Here is a 19,064-nt window from a genome sequence, read left to right on the forward strand (position 1 = left end):
GCAACCAAACTCAGTCCCCTGGAAGAGCAACAAGTGCTCTTAACTACTACAGCCATCGCTCTCGTCCCTGGAATTGTGGTGGGTTTTTTTTGTTTTTTGTTTTTTTGTTTTTTTAAGAAAAACATTCAAATATGGCAATATGCTATCTGTGTAATAGCAGCTATAGCATTTTTGTGAAGTTCAGATCATGTCAGCGCTGTGTCCAGTGTCCTCACTGAAATCACAGCTCATTCACAGCAAAAATGTTAGTCTTTACATCAGCCAATTTGGGTCCTTTCCAATCTGAATCCAATGACTCTGATCCCATCTCATGCCATCTCCCTGCCCTCTTTGTATTCTATTTAGCATCCTCTTGGCTCTTTAAAGTCCACTAATCTACCCTTTATCTGTATATATTTAAGGATTTTGAGTAATTTACCTATAACTATGAGGTCTGCACACAGTAAACATAATTAATGAATATGAAATATATATGTATGTGTGTATATATATTTATATTTTTTCTAAAAGCCCCACTTTCAATTTTTTTCTTTTAAACTCCCCCTTATTGATACAGGTGATCGAGAGCAATCACAAGCTGTGCCAATTGTCTTAACATATGACATTACTGGGACTGAGTTTCTAAATTTATAAAAGGGGCCACTACTGACATACCAACAGCCTTGCCCCCAAAATGGTTATCAAACAGACTTTTATGGAAACTGGTACAAGAACAGCTGGAGGCTCAACATAGAAGAGTCTCCTAGCCCACGGAATCCCCCTGTGTTTTGTAAAAAAGAATTCAGAAAAATGGAGAAGAATAATGGAATTAAGAATAGTTCATAGATAATTCAGCCATTGGGTCCTTTACAGCCTGGACTTCCTTTACCTAAATAACTGACTTGAAAGACTGCTTTTTCACAGTACCTTTGCATGAGCAGGATAGGGAAAGGTTTGCTTTCTCAGTACCTACTCTGAACAACAGTGGTCCAATTAAAAGATACCATTGGAAGGTACTTCCATGGAGAATATTAAGTAATCCAACTTTATGTCAATATTTTGTGCAACAGCCATTGGAAATAATTCATAAGCAATTTCCTCAATCTATCATTTATCATTACATGGATAACATTTTGTTAGCTGATTCTGATGAAAATATTTTAGAGAAAAAAATGTTGAAAGAAACATAAGGAATTTTGCCAAAGATTATAGATTGCTCCAGAAAAAATACAAAGAGGAAAACCATGAGGAGGGGGAAGAAGGTAGAGAGAGGAGAAAGCCATCATGGGTTAGATGAATCATAAAAACATAGCCACGAGGGCTAGCCAATTGGAGCTAAAAGCTGCCCAGATAGAACAAATTATAACTTGGGGTTACTGATGGAGAAGTAGGTTCTAATGGCACAGAGGGTAGACATCTGCCCAGCTCTAGTGCCGATTAAGGCTTAGTGTAAATATAAAGGGTGTGTGTCGTTATCTGGAAACCGAATGATCAAAGGCAGGGTAGAAACCCCCAGATTGAGAGGAAGTACTTTCTACAACACTCCCTTCCCCCTTTTACACACACACACACACACACACACACACAACTTTCTCACCCAGTTAGCTGGTTGTCTGGAACACTTGAGAGAAACTATTAGCTATCTGCCTATCCACTATCCATCTATCCATCCATCCATCCATCCATCCATCCATCCATCCATCCATCCACATCTATCTATCTATCTATCTATCTATCTATCTATCTATCTATCTATCTATCTATCTAAGTCTTGCTTTGTAGCACACACTGGCCTCAAACTCATAATCATTACTTCTGCCTTAGTCTACTAAGTTCTGGGATTACTGATATATACCATCATACCATCAAATATAGCCAACAGTATTTTATATATGTGTTTGTATGTGTATGTGGGTGGTATACATGCATGTGTGTGCATACATGTAGACTTTGATATGTGGTATCGTCCCCAATCACTTTATTTTTAAAAAATTGTTTGTTTTGTGATACGATATTTCTATGTAGTCTTAGCTATTCTGGAACTCACTCTGCAAACCAGGTTGGCCTAGAACTCAGATATCTGCCTGTTTCTGCCTCCTGAGTGCTGAGATTAAAGACATGTGCCACCACACCCAGCTGTGTGTGTGTGTGTGTGTGTGTGTGTGTGTGTGTGTGTGTGTGTGTGTGTATGTGAGTACAGGTGCTGAGGCCAGAGGTTGTATACCCTGAGGCTGGGGTTATGGATAGCTGTAAGGCACTTACTATAGTTGCTAGGTTCTGAACAGGTCCCCTGCAACAGCAGTAAAGTGCCTTTAACCACTACCCCATCTCTCTAGTCCTTTATCTTAGTTTTTGAGACAAGATCTCTCACTTAATCTAGAGCTCATCAACTGGACGGATTGGTTGACCAGGAAACGACAAGGGTTTTCTTACTTCCACCTTCCACATAGCATAGGCACGAGCTGCCACACTCAACCTTTACAGGAATACTAAGGATCCACAGTCCAGCCCTCGTGAGTGTACAGTAAGCACTTTACCAACTAAGCCATCTCCCTAGCAATTGACTAACAATATCTTTTTTAAATAAAAATTTAATCACGGGTTGGGGATTTAGCTCAGCGGTAGAGCGCTTGCCTAGGAAGCGCAAGGCCCTGGGTTCGGTCCCCAGCTCCGAAAAAAAGAAAAAAAAAAAAAGAAATACATTATTAGGGGCTGGGGATTTAGCTCAGCGGTAGAGCGCTTACCTAGGAAGCGCAAGGCCCTGGGTTCGGTCCCCAGCTCCGAAAAAAAGAACCAAAAAAAAAAAATTTAATCACTAAAAATACTAGAAAGATATGGAGAAAGAGATCTTATTTTGTAATGTATAAGTTGTTTGCCAAACTGCAAAAGGCATAGTACCATGTATACCCACTTCTCTCTAGATAAGTTAAATTTGATGTAGACCGTCTACAAACTGAATCAAGACTCTTTTGAAAGGGCATTTATTCTTATTATTTGTGTATAAGTGTTTGTATATATGCATGTATGTATGTGCACAATGTGAAGGCCTAATGCTTAAGGAAGCAAGAAGATAAAGTAGAATCCCCTAAAGCTGGACACACCGTGGGTGCTCAAACTGAGAAGGGGGTCCTCTGCAAGAGCAGCCAGTGCTTAGAGGACTGAGCCATCTCTCTAGCCCCTGCTGTCTGTTTTGAGATAAGAAGCCCAGGAAAGAACTCAGTTGAAAACACTGCTTCCTTCAACAAGAAAGATATTTCAGAGGGGATATACTATAAACTGACATAGGTCCACAAATTACACTTTGGGTAGCAGTATCTCATATCACCTCCTTGGATTTTTTTTTTGTTTGCTCTGGTGTGTGTATGTGTATGTGTGTGTGTGTGTGTGTGTGTGTGTGTGTGTATGTGTGTGTGTGCCTATGCATGTGTGTGTGTGTAAGTATGGTGTGTGTGTGTGTGTGTGTGTGTGTGTGTGTGTGTTTACTTCCACTGATGAAACCCAGGAAGGAGCTCACAGATGCCAGACAAGTCCTCCAACACTGAGTTATATCTTCAACCCAACTCCTTCAACTTTAATGCAAGTCAACATAATTTTAAAAAGGTATTTTTGTTATGCAATGCCAAAGTTTTTGTATTATTTCTTATTCTGCAATTTACTGGGATTAATTAATTAGTGTGCTATTCTCTAGATTTTGCCCAGTCTTATTTATAGTTCAAGATTCTAATGATAGAAGAATGTCTTAGCAGCTAAGAATAGTATTATAGTGGTAACATTTTTAATTAGCAGAGTCAGAACTATAATTTTAAAATAGAATATCCAATAGCACCGGTAAAGTAACAGCTTTGAAAACTTCATTTACTGTTGAAAAAGACACAGAAATCACTCAGCCCTGCACTGACCGAGATACTCCATCAGCTGCTCCGCAGTTATGATCTCCATCATCGGTGGGAGTTTCACCTGAAAGAAACAAAGTGTTAGTCCTATAAAACGATGTATGCACACACACAGCATACACCCACTATATAAATACATTAACATTCATGCTTATATAGTAAAGTCACCCAAGCATGTGGTTCGTGCCTATACTCCAGGACTCAGTAGGATGGCCGTGAGGTTTAAAACAGTTTGCGATATAGCACGTGACTCTTTCTCAAAAAATTGCAGATAAGGGTGAAAAAAAAATAGCAGGTGAAAGTGCTTAACAAATGAGTTTGACGTCTTAAATTTGATCCCAGAAACTCAGGGTGGAAGGAGAGAATGGGCTCCTAATAGTTACCCCCAGACTTTTACCACATACACACTGTGATATACACACACACCAAGACACACATGAACCCTCACCCCTCTCTCTCTCTCTCTCTCTCTCTCTCTCTCTCCCCACACACACACACACACACACAAATAATTTTAAAGGATGTTAAAAGCAAATAAAATATCAAAAATAAAGTATTACAAGGTCAGTACTGTCACTGTACTATTTCACATCTTTTTTTGTTTGTTTGTTTGTTTGTTTGTTTTTTTTCTTCCGGAGCTGGGGACCGAACCCAGGGCCTTGCGCTTTCTAGGCAAGCGCTCTAACCACTGAGCTAAATCCCCAACCCCTTTTTTTTTTTTTTTTTAATATCTATTTATTATGTATACATCATGCACCTTTCTGCCTGCATGTGTACCTACAGGCCAGAAGAGGGCATCAGACCTCATTACAGATGGTTGTGAGCCACCATGTGGTTGTTGAGAATTGAACTCAGGACCTCTGGAAGAGCAGTCAGTGCTCTAAACCGCTGAGCCATCTCTCCAGTCCCCACTGTACTATTTCTAAGGTGATAGAAAATCATATAGCGATATTAATATGTCTGTAAAAGGGAATCATAGAGTCTGTAAAGCTATGTTATTCCTTTTACCATCTAACATAATTGCTAAGACACCCCTGTCACAGTGCCCAGAATAGTAGACAATTCAGTTAAAGATCAGGAAGAGGTGCCAGCATGTAACAAGTCATTAATGGAATTGTTTTCTGGAAGTCAAGATAATTATCATAATCATAATTTCAATCTACCTTGGGCAGATTCTGAATGGTTAAAATAAACACAGTATCAAAGTACTAAGCAAACGCTAAAGAATTCATCTGTATGATTTTATTTAAAATATAAAATTTAAAAACTGATAAAATAAGCTGTATTATTTAGAAGTACATATATAGGTAACAAAAACTATTTTTTAAAAAGCAAGGAGATGTAAACCTGTAATCCAGCTTCAACTATGTAGGGGAACCTTGTCAAAAATAAAAAAAATAAAAAAAGCCAGGAATAGTGGTACACACTTGTAACCCTAGCAATTGGAAGATGAGGACAGGTGAGTCAGGGGTTCAAGGTCATCTTTGGATATAGAGCATGAGGCCAACCTATGCTACATAAGACATAAGACAAAGAAAATGATGAAACAAAGCCTAACAACAAAAATCAGGATTACGGTTACTCCTAGAGGTAAAGAGGTACAGTAGAAAGAGCGTAAGAAGCTTCCGGGGTGGTGTAAGCTGAGGTTGCAGGATTGGGTACAAGTCCTTTACCTACTCACTGACCTACCTCACTGACCTAAAATAAGTTTTCACATGAATTGTCAAGGTGAGATACACATACCATGGCTAATAACTAAATATTTTAATTGACATCTACAACCAAACTCTGTTATATTCACAGAATAGAAGAAAAACAAATATTCAGGAAGCTGGAGAGATGGCTCAGTAGTTAGGCACATAGGGGCTCACAATTATTTGTAACCCCAGTTCTAGGAGATTAGACATCTCCTTTTGGACCCTGAAGGAACCAGACACATACATACATCCAATCACACTCACATTCATACAATTTCTTTAAAAAGTCTTAAAAATATTCAGAAAGGAACAGCTGGGAGGTAGCGGTGCAGGCCTTTGATCCCAGCACTGGGGAGGCAGAGGCAGGTGGATCTCTGAGTTAGAGGCCAGCCTGGTCTACAGATAAGACAGCCAGGGTTACACAGAGAAACCCTGTCTCGAAAAACAGATACACAAAGAATTCTGGGTGGAAATTCCAAATAATTACCCATATCAATGATAGAAGAACATAAAAATTTACTAGTCATTGTTCTCCTTATCAAGGAAACTGTTTAAATCATCAATTTCTCCAATAGCTCCCTAAGAGTTAAAGAACTTTTTCTAAGTTTATGCTACCAAATGTGTTAATGATATATAAAATGTTTTTAATTAATGATAGAATAAGTTTTCAAAATGATCACTGCAAAATGTGGCAGTGTTAGCTTCTCTAAGAGCATGTGACAGCTGGTGCTTAGGGTCAAGTTGTCCTCTCCTTTTCTCACTCGGTGGAAACTAAGACACGACAGAGGTTTGCTCACCACACTAATCTAAACGGCTTTTATTCGCTGTAATAATGCCTTCTAAAGAACAATTTTGGCTGCAGCAGTATTCTAATTACTGTCTAGTCCAATTGCCTATTGCAGTGCACTCAGTAAAAATTCTTAAAAATAAAGTTAAAATAATTAAAATAAATACAAATAAATTTAAAAGATTTATCTTTTTACTTATGTGTATGAGTATGTGCCTTGTGTGTGTATGTACAGACTCCAGAAGGATGCTAGATCCAATGGAGCTGGGGTTAGAGGCAAGTTGTGAGCCCTGACTTGGGTGCTGAGACTCAAACGGAGGTCCTCTGCACGAGTTGTATGCGCTCTGAACTGCCGGGCAAGCTCTGCAGCCCGCTTCCTACATATAATTTTAAAACTGAAGTTCACTGGCTGTTTTTCTAAGAAAAGGTCAGTTTTTTTTTTTACTCACATTGTTTTATATTCTTTGGCTACACTTCGGTATATTCTGCATTTTTTCTTGTATTACAGTGGCATAGTTTAATTTCTCTAACAGAGACTCATGAAACAGAAGGCCTAGAATGATTATTTTACTTTATGTGTATGGGTGTTTTGCCTATGTGTATGATGGGAACCATTTGTATATCTGGTGCCCCTAGAAGCCAGAGGTCAGGTTTACTGGAATTGGAGTTATAGATGGTTGTGAGCTGCCGTGTGGGTGCTGGGTATTGAATTAGGTCCTTCTGGAATAGTAGCCAATGCTCTTAACACCTAGGCTATCTCTCCAGCCCCACTAAATAGTTCTTTATAGGAAAACTTTCTAGTTTTTGCTTTAGATTATTCTAGCTATTCTTATATGGTATTTATCAGGTTGTTTCAATATCAATTTTAAAGTGCTGATATTTAGCCACCTTTATATTCTAAGGATGGAACTTTCAGTTTCACAGCAATTTAAAAGTGCCGTTCATGGCTATCAATGTTTTTAAAAATTACTTCTTTCTTCTTCTTCTTCTTCTTCTTCTTCTTCTTCTTCTTCTTCTTCTTCTTCTTCTTCTTCTTCTTCTTCTTCTTCTTCTTCTTCTCCTCCTCCTCCTCCTCCTCCTCCTCCTCCTCCTCCTCCTCCTCCTCCTCCTCCTCCTCCTCCTCCTCCTCTTCTTCTTCTTCTTCTTCTTCTTACTGGAGACAGAACCTTACTAAATAGCCTTAGCTAGCCTGAAGCCCTCCATGTAGACCAGACTGATCTCAAACTCACAGAGCTCTACCTGCCTCTGATCCCTGCATGCTGAGATTAAAGGTGTATGACACCACGCGTGTCATTTCTATTATTTTTACATTTCTTCACATTTACTTATTTTGTGCTTGTATCTGTATGGGTACACATGTGTCATACAAAGTCAGAAGATAGCTTGCCAGAGTCTATTTTCTCCTTCCACCATTTGGGTCCTAGGAATTGAATTCAGGTTGTCAGTCTTAAAGGCAAGCTCCTTTAAGTGTTGAGCCTTCTTGCCAACTCAAATGATGTTTTCCTTTAAAATAATTATGTGTTATCTTATTTAAGAAAGATTCACTGTGACAAATTCACCAGAAAATTTCACGAACAAACAATTTATCCTTTCTCAAGGGGCCTGGTAAAGGCACTTCCTACCCAATGGGGAGCCCAATGACCTAACAATTTGCATTCCATCCTCTGAACCCACAAATGGAGGGAGAACCAGGTTGTTCTCTGACCTCCACACATGTAGTGTACTCTCCCAATACATAAATAAATGTAAAAAGAGATTGTTCTTTTAGTTTCTGCAATGCTGGAAAATTAAGAAGCCAAAGAGACTGGGGCCATGGCTCGGTGGTATTCACCATGCATCAGATCAGAGGAGAAGAAGGAGATGGAGATGCTGAAGAGTATATGAATTTGGCATATATACTCTATAGTACTAGGGGTCTACACGATTTCAGAACACAGTCTTGAACTTTCCAAGAGCAGACTGTCTACCTTGCCATGTTCTAAGCAACTCTATATTGATATTAGAAGTGGCCTCAAGAGAGAACAAAATAAAAAAAAAAATCTTGTGTTTAAAATATTAGTGAAATCTTAAACAGGAATGTAAATGTCCTAAAAGTGATAGGCCAAGATTTGAAGGAATGGGAGAAGTAGTAAACGCAGAGGACTCAACAATTACTAAGAAACACAAAAGTATTAATATAAGCCTTTAATCCTAAAACCCAGGAGGCAGAAGCAGGAAGATCAGTGGGAATGGGAGGCCAAACTGATGTAGAGAGTGAGTCCCAGGTCAGCAAGAGCTTTATAGTTAGACCTTGTCTCAAAAAACAAACAATACCATCACACAAAAAAGCTATTTGAAAAATCATCATAGGTAATTGTTAAATTCTTCTCGTCTTCCTTCTCTTCCTTTTCCTTCTTTGTTCCCAAGACAAGGTTTCTCTGTGTGGTCCTGGATGTCCTGGAATTAGTCTGGAGAGCAGGCTGGTTTCCAACCCACAGAGATCCACCTGCCTCTGCCTCCAGAGTGCTGGGATTAAAGGTGAGTGCTACCACCTGGCTAGTAATTACCTAGTTACCATATCACTAAGTATTAAAGATTATACAATTACGGGGTTGGGGATTTAGTTTAGTGGTAGAGCGCTTGCCTAGCAAGCACAAGGCCCTGGGTTCAGTCCCCAGCTCCGGGAAAAAAAAAAAACCAAAACAAAACAAAAAACAAAGATTATACAATTAGGTCCTAACAACTTTTCGTGTCTGTGTGTGTGTGTGTGTGTGTGTGTGTGTGTGTGTGTGTGTGTGTGTGTGTGTGTGTACCCACGAACAGAGGCCACAGGAAGGCATCAAGAGTCCCCTTCTCTGTAACTTTTCTCCTTACTCCTTTGAGGAAGGGTCTCTGCCTGAACCCAGAGTGGCTGTCATCAGTAAGCCCCAGTGATCTTCCTGTCCCTGTCCCTCCACAGTGCAGGGATGACAGGTGTTTCCAAGACTATGCCTTGCTTGTTAGATGATGCTGGGATCTGAATTCAGATCCTCGTGGTTACTCAGCACTCCAGACGACCCTTCTGCCTCAGCATCTCAAGTGTTTTTAAAACACTTCTCAAGCCTTTTAAAGGTAGAGATACTAGAAGAGATAAAATTGAGTTTGTCCAGTCTGTTTATGAAATTACCTACTAACTGTCATTCAACTTATTTGTCACCTTAACTGATGACTGTGAAACAAGTCACAGACATAATTAATTCAAAGAACAAGTGGGCAAACAATGTTTGCCCAAAGTAAGTAGGTGACTTGTAATGTGACTTGAGATTCACAGCAAAGTAAGTTCCTCTTTCATGATGAACATGAACTTGAAAAGAAAAAAGAGAGGAATAAATAAAATATGTTCAGTGAGTGAAATAAACATCTGTCATGACATGACACTAAAGTACACACCTACCCCCCTCCACAATTTTACAATGTTTAAAGTAAGTTACTTAATCTATTTTGAGGCACAATCACACTATCTTGAGGTACACGCAGCCTGGTATAAAACACCTGAAAATGGAGTGTAAAGGTCAATATTAAATTGCTAACTTAGCATACTAAATTTAGTTCCCCAAAAGAGGTTGCATTTATATTAAATATTCTACAAAGTCTGATTAACTGATAACACTTCAGTGATTATAGAAAGGCTAGGGTGTTACAAGTCCAGAATCTAATTATCATTTATCTTGGTCTATCTTTAGTCCTCCTAATAACTCACTTTTGTGTCTGACCTAACATCCTCAGAATTTATTAATGTAGCAGACTACTAAGGTCTGCTAACCTAAAAGCTAAGAAAGTCAGCAGATGGCATCTGAGACATACAACTTGGTTCCTTCAGCCTCCCTCACCCCTCATTTTCTATAACTTACCTTGTTTCCAACACTGTATATGAAATGTTCTCTGTTCTGTTGCTCTAACAATCTCATGAAATTGTTACAACATTTGAATGTGGGATTTGAGGTAACCTAAATCTGTGTTCCCAGGCCAGGGCCACTCATTTTTGGCTCCAGAATGTTGAACTGACACCTATTTTTGTTTTGTTTGATCTGGTCTTTTCAGACAGGCTCTCTCAACATAGCACAAGCTAGCATCGAATTTGCCATAAGGTAAGAAACATTTTTCAATTTGTTTTTTTTATGTCATCAGATCCCTAAACACAATTAAAAAACAAAACATCCAAAACAAGCAGTGCATAATGAGCACACCTGTAATCCCACTCTCAGGAGGTGGACAGAGAAGGATCAGGATCAACCTAAGGGAGAGAGTGAATCTGAGGCCTGTCACAAAAACAATTTAACCAATTAGAAGTGGAAAACAATGAACTGGAAGATCACTGGTACTTCATACTTTGATTTCCAGTACCCCATAGCAGTTTACAATGGTCTATAACTCTAGTCCCAGTGGACCTGATGCTTTCTGGCCTTTGAAGGCACAGGCACATACATGGCACACACAGACATACAAACAAAACAACCATATGCATAAAATAAAAATAGCTGTTAAAAAGTGGGAGTAAAGTGGCTGAGAGGTGTTTCCGAGGTTAAGGGCACTTACCTGACTTCCATTCCCAGCACTCTCTTACAACCATATGTGAGTCCAGTTCCAAGAACTCTGAGGCCATCGTCTGGCCTTAACCAGCACCAGGCAACACATGGTACACATGCATACATGCATGAAAAACAGCACCTCCTCCAAACACGAAAGGTACAATGGAAGTATCTTAGTTTTTAAAAAGTGGGACAGTACCAGAGCTGCCTTTAAGCCAGGCATGCTGCTGCACACCTGTTAATTCGTGCACTCAGGAGGCTGAACCCAGAGAATGGAGAGTTCAAATAGAATAGGTAAATAGCAACACCCACTACAAATCAAACAAACAAAACAAAAGTAGAAACAAAATGGCCTAGTTTGTTGGTACCACATGTATTTACAAGTCAAATGTCCCTTTTTGGACATCCACAGGCATGACAGGGCAAGGGAAAGGGAGGATTCTCCACTGACAGAGTACTATCAGAGCAGAGGAGGAGGACATACTTATCACTGACATCAGGCATCACCTGGGCAGGGTCCTACTGCTCTCATCTACTTTACTCACAAGTCCAGAGACATATAGTACTTCTAATTCTTGGGAAAGGAAGCCCCAGAATCATCCCTCAAACCTTTTATGTAAATGAGGTCCTACCACTGTGTGAAGTTTTTAATTTCTTTTTACAAGATCTATATTTAAAACAGAGTAGGCAGAAGCTCAGATAAAATCTTTGGCTCACCATCTGTTTTCCCTTTTTTATAAGCAATAAACACACTTGGAAAACCTCAAAAGAGTTTTGTGCTTACTTTAGGAAAAGAGAGCATGAAAAAAATTAGTGTGACTGTAGTTCTTCTACAGGTTTAGAGTAGAATGGGGCAAAGTAAGTCAGAAAGGAACATGAGGAATTTGTGAAAAAACATGGGGCTTCCAAGAGACGTCATCATAAAGGAGGGAGAGCCACAACAGTCACTGATGGTAAGACGCTCACAGACGGAACTTCACTTCAAGGTGATGAAACAGGAACTGTCCATTTCAACTTCAAGTTTCTTGCTATTGATTTTTTCCTCTTTTTGACATCAATGTTGCTCAGCTTTTTCCTTGCTCACTTACAAGCACTCTTTGTAAACCAAGAAACTGACCCTCAAGTCTAGAGAGACAACTCAGTGGTTAAGACTACTGGCTACTCTGTAAGGCAAAGAACACTACCACCAGGACAGAACAGCAACCAACAGATTGGGAAAAGATCTTTACTAGTCCTACATCCTATAGAGGGCTAATATCCAATATATACAAAGAACTCAAAAAGTTAGACTCCAGAGAATCAAATAATCCTATTAAAAATGGGGTACAGAGCTAAACAAAGAATTCTCAGCTGAGGAATATGGAATGGCCTCAAAATACCTTAAAAAAATGCTTGACATCCTTAGTCATCAGGGAAATGCAAATCAAAACAACCCTGAGATTCCACTTCACACCAGTTAGAAAGGCTAAGATCAAAACCTCAAATGACAGCAGATCCTGGCAAGGATGTGGAGAAAGAGGAACACTCCTCCACTGTTGGTAGGATTGCAAGCTGGTACAACCACTCTGGAAATCAGTCTGGAGGTTCCTCAGAAAACTGGACATAGTACTACCTGAGGACTCAGCTACACCACTCCTGGGCATATACCCAAAAGATGCTCCAACATACAACAAAGACAAATGCTCCACTATGTTCATAGCAGTCTTATTTATAATAGCCAGAAGCTGGAAAGAACCAGATGTCCTTCAACAGAGGAATGGATACAGAAAATGTGGTACATCTACACAATGGAGTACTACTCAGCTATTAAAAACAATGACTTTATGAAATTCTTAGGCAAATGGACGGAATTAGAAAATATCCTGAGTGAAATAACCCAATCACAAAAGAACACACATGGTATGCACTCACTGATAAGTGAATATTAGCACAAAAGCTCGGAATACCCAAGATACAATTTACAGACCACACGAAGCTCAAGAAGAAGGAAGATCAAAGTGTGGATGCTTCAGTCCTTCTTAGAAGAGAGAACAAAATACTCAAGGGAGGAAATACAGAGACAAAGCATGGAGCAGAAACTGAAGGAAAGGCTATTCAGAGACTGCCCCACCTGGGATTCATCCCACATACAGTCACCAAACCCAGACACTATTGTGAAAGCCAAGAAGTGCATGCTGACAGGAGCCTGATAGAGCTGTTTCCTGAGAGGCTCTGCTAGAGCCTGACAAATACAGAGGTGGAGGCTCACAGCCAGCCATTGGACTGAGAATGAGGTTCCCAATGGAGGAGTTAGAGAAAGGACTGAAGTAGCTGAAGAGGCTTGCAACCCTATAGGAAGAACAATAATACCAACCAACCAGACAGACACCCAGAGCTCCCAGAGATTAAACCACCAAACAAAGAGTACACATAGAGCAACCCATGGCTCCAGCCACATATGTAGCAGAGGATAGCCTTGTTGGGCACAATGGGAGGAGTGGTCCTTGGTCCTGTGAAGGCTCAATGCCCCAGTGTAAGAGAATGCTAGGGCAGGGAGGTGAGAGGAAGTGAGTGGGTGGGTAGTGGAGCATCCTCATAGAAGTAGGGGGAGGGTGGATGGGTTAGGGGGTTTCCAGAGGGAGAACCAGGAAAGGGGATAACATTTGAAATGTAAATAAAGAAAATATCCAATAAAAAAAAATAAAAGAGTACTGGCTATTCTTCTGGAGGACCCAGATGCAAACTAAGCACCCACGTGGCACCTCACATCTGTCTGTAACTCCAGTTCCAGGACCTCTGGTACCCCTTCCTGGCTTCCTGGGCATACATGTAGTACACAGATACACATACAGGCAAAGAACTCATGCATACTGAAGAGAAGGAAGAGGAGGGGGAGGAGGAAGGGAGAAGAAGAGGAAGGGGGGAGGAGGAAGAAGAAGAGGAAGAGGAAGAGGAAGACGAGGAGGAGTTAGCCCTTAGAGTCAGTTGAAGATGATAGGCCTGAAGCTATAGCTCAGTTGCCAGGTGCCTGCCTAGCATACATGAAGCCCTAGAACCTACTTAACCTAGAACCACACAAACTGGGAATGGAGGCACATACTTATAATTCCAGTACTTGGGAAATTGAGGTAGAAGACTCAGAAGTTCAAAAAACCATCCTCAGGCTACACAGTAAGCTGGAGCCCAGCCTGTGATATATGAGACCATTTCAAAAACAAACGAAAATGTTATAATTAAATCCATTTTTCTATATAATTTGTATTATGTGAAAAGATGAATATGATCAAAATATATTATTTTGCATGTATGGAAAAGTCATAATGAGACCAATTATTTTGTACAGTATATGCTAATTACTAAAAGTCACTTGAAAAAGTAAAGACACTCGGGGCCCGGCCAATGGCTCAGTGGAAACAGCACCTGAGTTTAGATCCCCAGCATCCATGTCAAAACTGGGTTGCAGTGTCATACTTCTGTAACCTCAGCACTGAGGCGCGGAGAAGTAGAACAGGAATATCCAGGGCTCACCAGCCAGCCGGTCTAACTGAAAGAACAAGTTCAACTGAGAGACCCTGTGTCCAAAAATCCTCAAACAAGAAACATTGAGACTGATAGAAAAAAACGCCTGACTTCTGGTCTCCCTACCTACAAACATAGGTGAGGACTTGTGCACAACACACATGCATGTATGAGCTACGTATGAACACACACACACATGCACGAATGCACACACACATATATATATACACACACACACACATACACGCACTCACACATGCACACACAGAAACTAGTTCTTAGATGTTTATAACCCGACAGATCTTTCCTTCTGCGTGTTGTGAATAGCAGATGCCCTTTTGTTCTCCTTTTTAACCTCAATCATCACCCATCCATCAAAGAATCTGGAAGTCTCTGCTGACTTCCAAAAGGTAAATAACATTTTTGTATTATTAGGAAAACAGTTCTGACCTCTGGAAACCCTGGCTCACCTTGAGAATACTACTTGACATTGCTTATCTCATTCATCACCCTATCAATCATTAATGATGACTGGTTTTGTTGGCATAAATAGCCTACAGGCAGCAAAAGGACTGAGAACCCCAGATTTTCAAGATACTCTTCAAATTCATTAGCGTGGATACTTATTCACAGACTAAACAAACCCATGAAGTTTACTTCTTGCTAATACGCTTTCTTTTTCCTTCTCCACTGCACTTCAAGCTATCTCTGATCTTTCTTCAAATACCCTTTTGTTCAGAGGCCTCATCTCATTCAATCTTCAGACCTGAATCAGCCATTCTCATCTCTGAAGCCTTCCCCTGAGATCCCATTCCCAATTACCCCCACCCCCACCATGCACTCTTTTTTTTTTACTTCCTTAGCATATCAGCTGCTGTTCATATTGCTCTGCAATTACTCTTTATGCCTGCCTCTTTACCATGTACTGTGCTCCTGGAGGGCTGATGCGCTCTGTACTATCTTTGCATTTATAATGTCTTTCACAAAGCCAGCACCCAAACATGTGGTCACACATTTCAGTCTGCCTTTGAGAGTCAATTCAAGGCTCATAGATCCTCAAAGTCACCCAGGCCATGGTAACTGCTCCTCCCACTGTGCATGTGGGTGGAATTGTTCCATGGGCTGCAGGTGTGAACTAAATAAAAAGGAGAAATCAAACTGAGCAGTCACATCTCTCTGCTTCCTGACTAGGACTGCGATGGGACCAGTGCTTTGAAGCTCCAGCCACCATGGCTTCCCTGACTTAATGGACTGTACCCTCAAACTGTGAGCGAAAATAAACCCTACCTTAAGTTGCTTTTGTCAGGTATTTTGTTACAGCAGAAAACTGGTTCTCAGGAATGGAGCCTTTGATAAACCTGATCATGTTTATCCTACTGAGCTGGTTTGTGGGAAGAATGTGGAAAAGTTTGGAACCCTGGGCTAGAGAAGCCCTCGAATGCTATAAGCAGAGGTTAATCAAAATAGCCTTCCAATTCAGTAGCATGCATGCATACTTATCAACAGACTAATCCAGAGGATTGGAACCCAGATGGCTTCATCTGCAGCCTCAGATACACAACATAGAGCTGCCAGATTTGGTGTTGGAATCTCTCCTTCACTATCCATCTCAGTTCTTCATAACTGGTTAGCATAATTCAAGCTATTCTTCTTCCAGGGGACATTTTAACTATGGGTGGAATATCAATTTGAAAACAAGTGCTGAGATGCATCCTCTCAAAACCCAGATACTTAAATATGATACTATATTCTGAGGCCTCAGTACACCTCCTCTTCCCTTTCTGTTCTCCAAGACCTGAGATTTATCATTCCTTATTTTAGTTGTTAAGAGTTTTAGCTTCCCTAACAAACATTCTAATGTATAGTTACTAGTAAAGGTGCCAAACCTTTGGAGTAGAGTCAAGGAAACAAGGAAAGTTAAAAAAAAAATCATACGAAAGATGAAAATATTGTCTTTGAAAAAAAAGGGAATGTATGGTAAGTAGGCTCAGACCAATGCTTTTCCTTCAATGAAATTTGTCTAAATAGGTTGTATCTTTCCTATCGCTATTCCTTCACGCATCCACACCCAAGTGGGACAGACAGCATTCTCCAGAAAACATGTAGATCTAATCGTTAACATTTACTTCATAATATGAGATTGATAGTAACTGAGGATCACTATTGTGAATTTCCACCATTTTATATGTAATAATGTCAGTAAGGAGTAATATAGGCAAGTATAGCTAAAAGTAATCAGAAGATGTAGGTGCAGGGTGCTCTAGATTCTACTTGTTTATAAGTAAACTATCAGTTACAACCTTTAACCGAACGTTGAATTTTTAATACAAAAAAGACCTGAAGTTAGAAACAATTCTTCCTGACACATACCCACATGAATAATCTTCCAATAAAGAAATCCTGGAATTAATTTCATGTAAGAAGGGACTGTGAGATATAGTGGTGCATGCCTATAAACCCAGCACTCCACAGGCAGTAGAATTAAGACCATGAGTTCGAAGACAGCTTAAACTATACAGAGAAACGTTGTCTCAAAAAAAGGAGGAGTCTGATGAATGGAAGGAAGCCATCAGCTGACAAACAGCAGTTTCCTCACCCCATTTTGCCCCTCCCCACCCCACAAGCTGTAGGAAGTAGAAAGCTGCAGAGTGTACCTTCCAGGCGAGAAGCAAAACATTGAGGATAGCCAGCAATGGGCAGGGTCCATTCTCATTCTGGGTGATGATGGGCGTGTTCTCCTCTTTCCACTGGATCCATTTGATGTGATACACTGACTGTCCCGGAAAGCGTTCTTTGGAGGCTGCCAGCACCTGAGCCGGGTCCTCCTCCTCCTCTTTGCACAGAGGTGCAACCCTGGGCGGCCCCGCCGCGCCCTCCTCCACGTCCTCGGGGACCCTGGTCTCCGCTCCCTCCTCGCTATTGAACTCAGAGCTACTGGGGAAAGAATGCAGGTTGGAGAAAGACTCCAGGGAGTCCAAGCTGGGCGAGTCCCCAGGGGGGCTCGGCTCGCTGCAGCTGCTGCTCAGGGCGCCAGCGCTGCTGGGCTCCTCCGCCGCCTGCTCCACCCTGCAGGTGCCTGTGTCGCCCACTGGCCCCGACCCTCGGCCCGCCGCGGCCTCGGCCAGCTCCGGGGAGGCGGTCACCTTGTGCTGCCCTCTTGAAGGCGCCTCCGAAGCGACCGGGCTCGACGACGCGCTGTCCTTCAAGTCCGAGCCCGCGCTGCATCCGTGCTGCGAGGGAGACGTCGGGTCCCCGAGACTGCTACGCGCTGCCGCCGCCCCCTGCCCGCCGCTGTCCACCGCGCGTCCAGCGGGACCATCCTCAGCCTCGCGCCCGTCGCGCCGTCGCCCTTCCGGCGGTGACACTCGCCCGGATGGCACCCCGAGTTCCAAAGGCTGTGGGCTGTCAGGGCCGTTCTCCATCCCCGGCCGCCCGTCCCTGGTCCTATAGACACCGCGGCCGGCTCTCCTCAGCTAGCGCCTCCGACGCCATGACAGCGGCTCTGTAGCAGCTCCAGCGCCCTAGCGCGGCCTCGGCCAGGCACGTCACCGTAGAGGGCGGCGGGAGCGCGCTCGCGAGCTCTCGCCCGCTCGCTCGGAGCGTGCCTCCGCGTGACTGTGCTCGGTGAGACGCTCCGACCCACTCAGGGAGCGCTTCTTCCCCCGAGGCCACGCCCCTCCCGCTTTTTCGGGCCTGGGAAGCCAGAGTGAGGCCAGGGGCGTGGCCAAGGGCGTGGCCAGAGGCGCGGCTCGGGCAGCCGCAGCGCCACTAGGAAAATAATCTTCTGTGGGCGGCCGGAAGTTGAACTCCGGGGCATCCCCGCTGCGCGCGGTTACTTTAAAGGCAGTCACTGAGGCTTGTAGCAAATATGGTCCAGCTTTGGGCTTGTGCCTGTTGGACCCCGAAAGTGGCAATAGCATTGGAAGACAGCCATTCCCTGAAGCCTCGGGAGAGCTGTTTCTTTAGCTTTTAATGTTGGGAATTGGAAGCATTTCTTAGGAAATGCAAATTTTAAAGGCAGAGATCTGTTGAAGGCTTTTGGGAAAATGCGCAGCACGGGGGCAGCTCTCCCTGGGTTTTGGCTGAGAATCGCTGTGCTCCCAACCAGCTACTAGTTTGCCCTGCCTGAGGTTCAATGAGGTTGTGGATATTGGCTTACGCCCCAGGCGAGAGGGTAAATTTGGGCCAATAATAATAAATTAGTTTGCGTTTGAGGCAAGCCAAGTCTTTGCGGTTCTGTTCACTTGGCTCCTCTTTGCACGGAGTGGGAAGCTTCTGCTTCCCGAAAAAGTGACTTTTTAAATTAGAATTGACTTCTCATCAAGCTTTGACGTCTGCAAAGCGAATGGACAGAGTTGCTGGGCCTTTTTTTTTTTTTTTTCGGGGTGGGGGGGACAGTGGATATAGATCATCTGACCTGCTTTGGAAAAGTGTTTTTGTTTTTGTTTTCTGGACCCTTCAGAGTTTTCTAGGCGCTGAGGATATAAAAATGAACAAAAATGAACAAGACAGGCTTTCCTTCAGGGTTAGGCATACAAATATATGATACATCACGGATTGTTATACTTCTGTCGCTACTGGTTAGAAAGGTAGACAAAATGAATGTTTTTTTTTTTTTGTCTTATTCCCGTATTAGCACCAAGTATGTTATTAAATACTGTGT

General features: G+C 42.0%; 1 protein-coding gene across 3 annotated transcripts in view; it reads right to left on the reverse strand.

Annotated features, from left to right (window-relative positions):
• Mindy2 (MINDY lysine 48 deubiquitinase 2) overlaps window positions 1–18,071 on the reverse strand; it is a 59,877-nt gene extending 41,806 nt beyond the window's left edge. For 2 of the 3 annotated variants that reach the window (XM_032911341.1, XM_032911342.1), the window contains exons 1-2: window positions 17,056–17,823; window positions 3,879–3,936 (exon numbers count right to left, since the gene is read on the reverse strand). In XM_032911341.1, coding sequence (XP_032767232.1) covers window positions 3,879–3,936; window positions 17,056–17,823 — 826 coding nt within the window. Of the gene's footprint in view, window positions 1–3,878; window positions 3,937–17,055 lie in introns of all 3 variants that reach the window. The other variant, XM_032911343.1, reaches the window with a different exon arrangement.
• Window positions 18,072–19,064: the final 993 nt, after the last annotated feature.

The sequence above is a fragment of the Rattus rattus genome, chromosome 8, assembly GCF_011064425.1.
Source record: "Rattus rattus isolate New Zealand chromosome 8, Rrattus_CSIRO_v1, whole genome shotgun sequence".
NCBI lineage: Eukaryota > Metazoa > Chordata > Mammalia > Rodentia > Muridae > Rattus > Rattus rattus.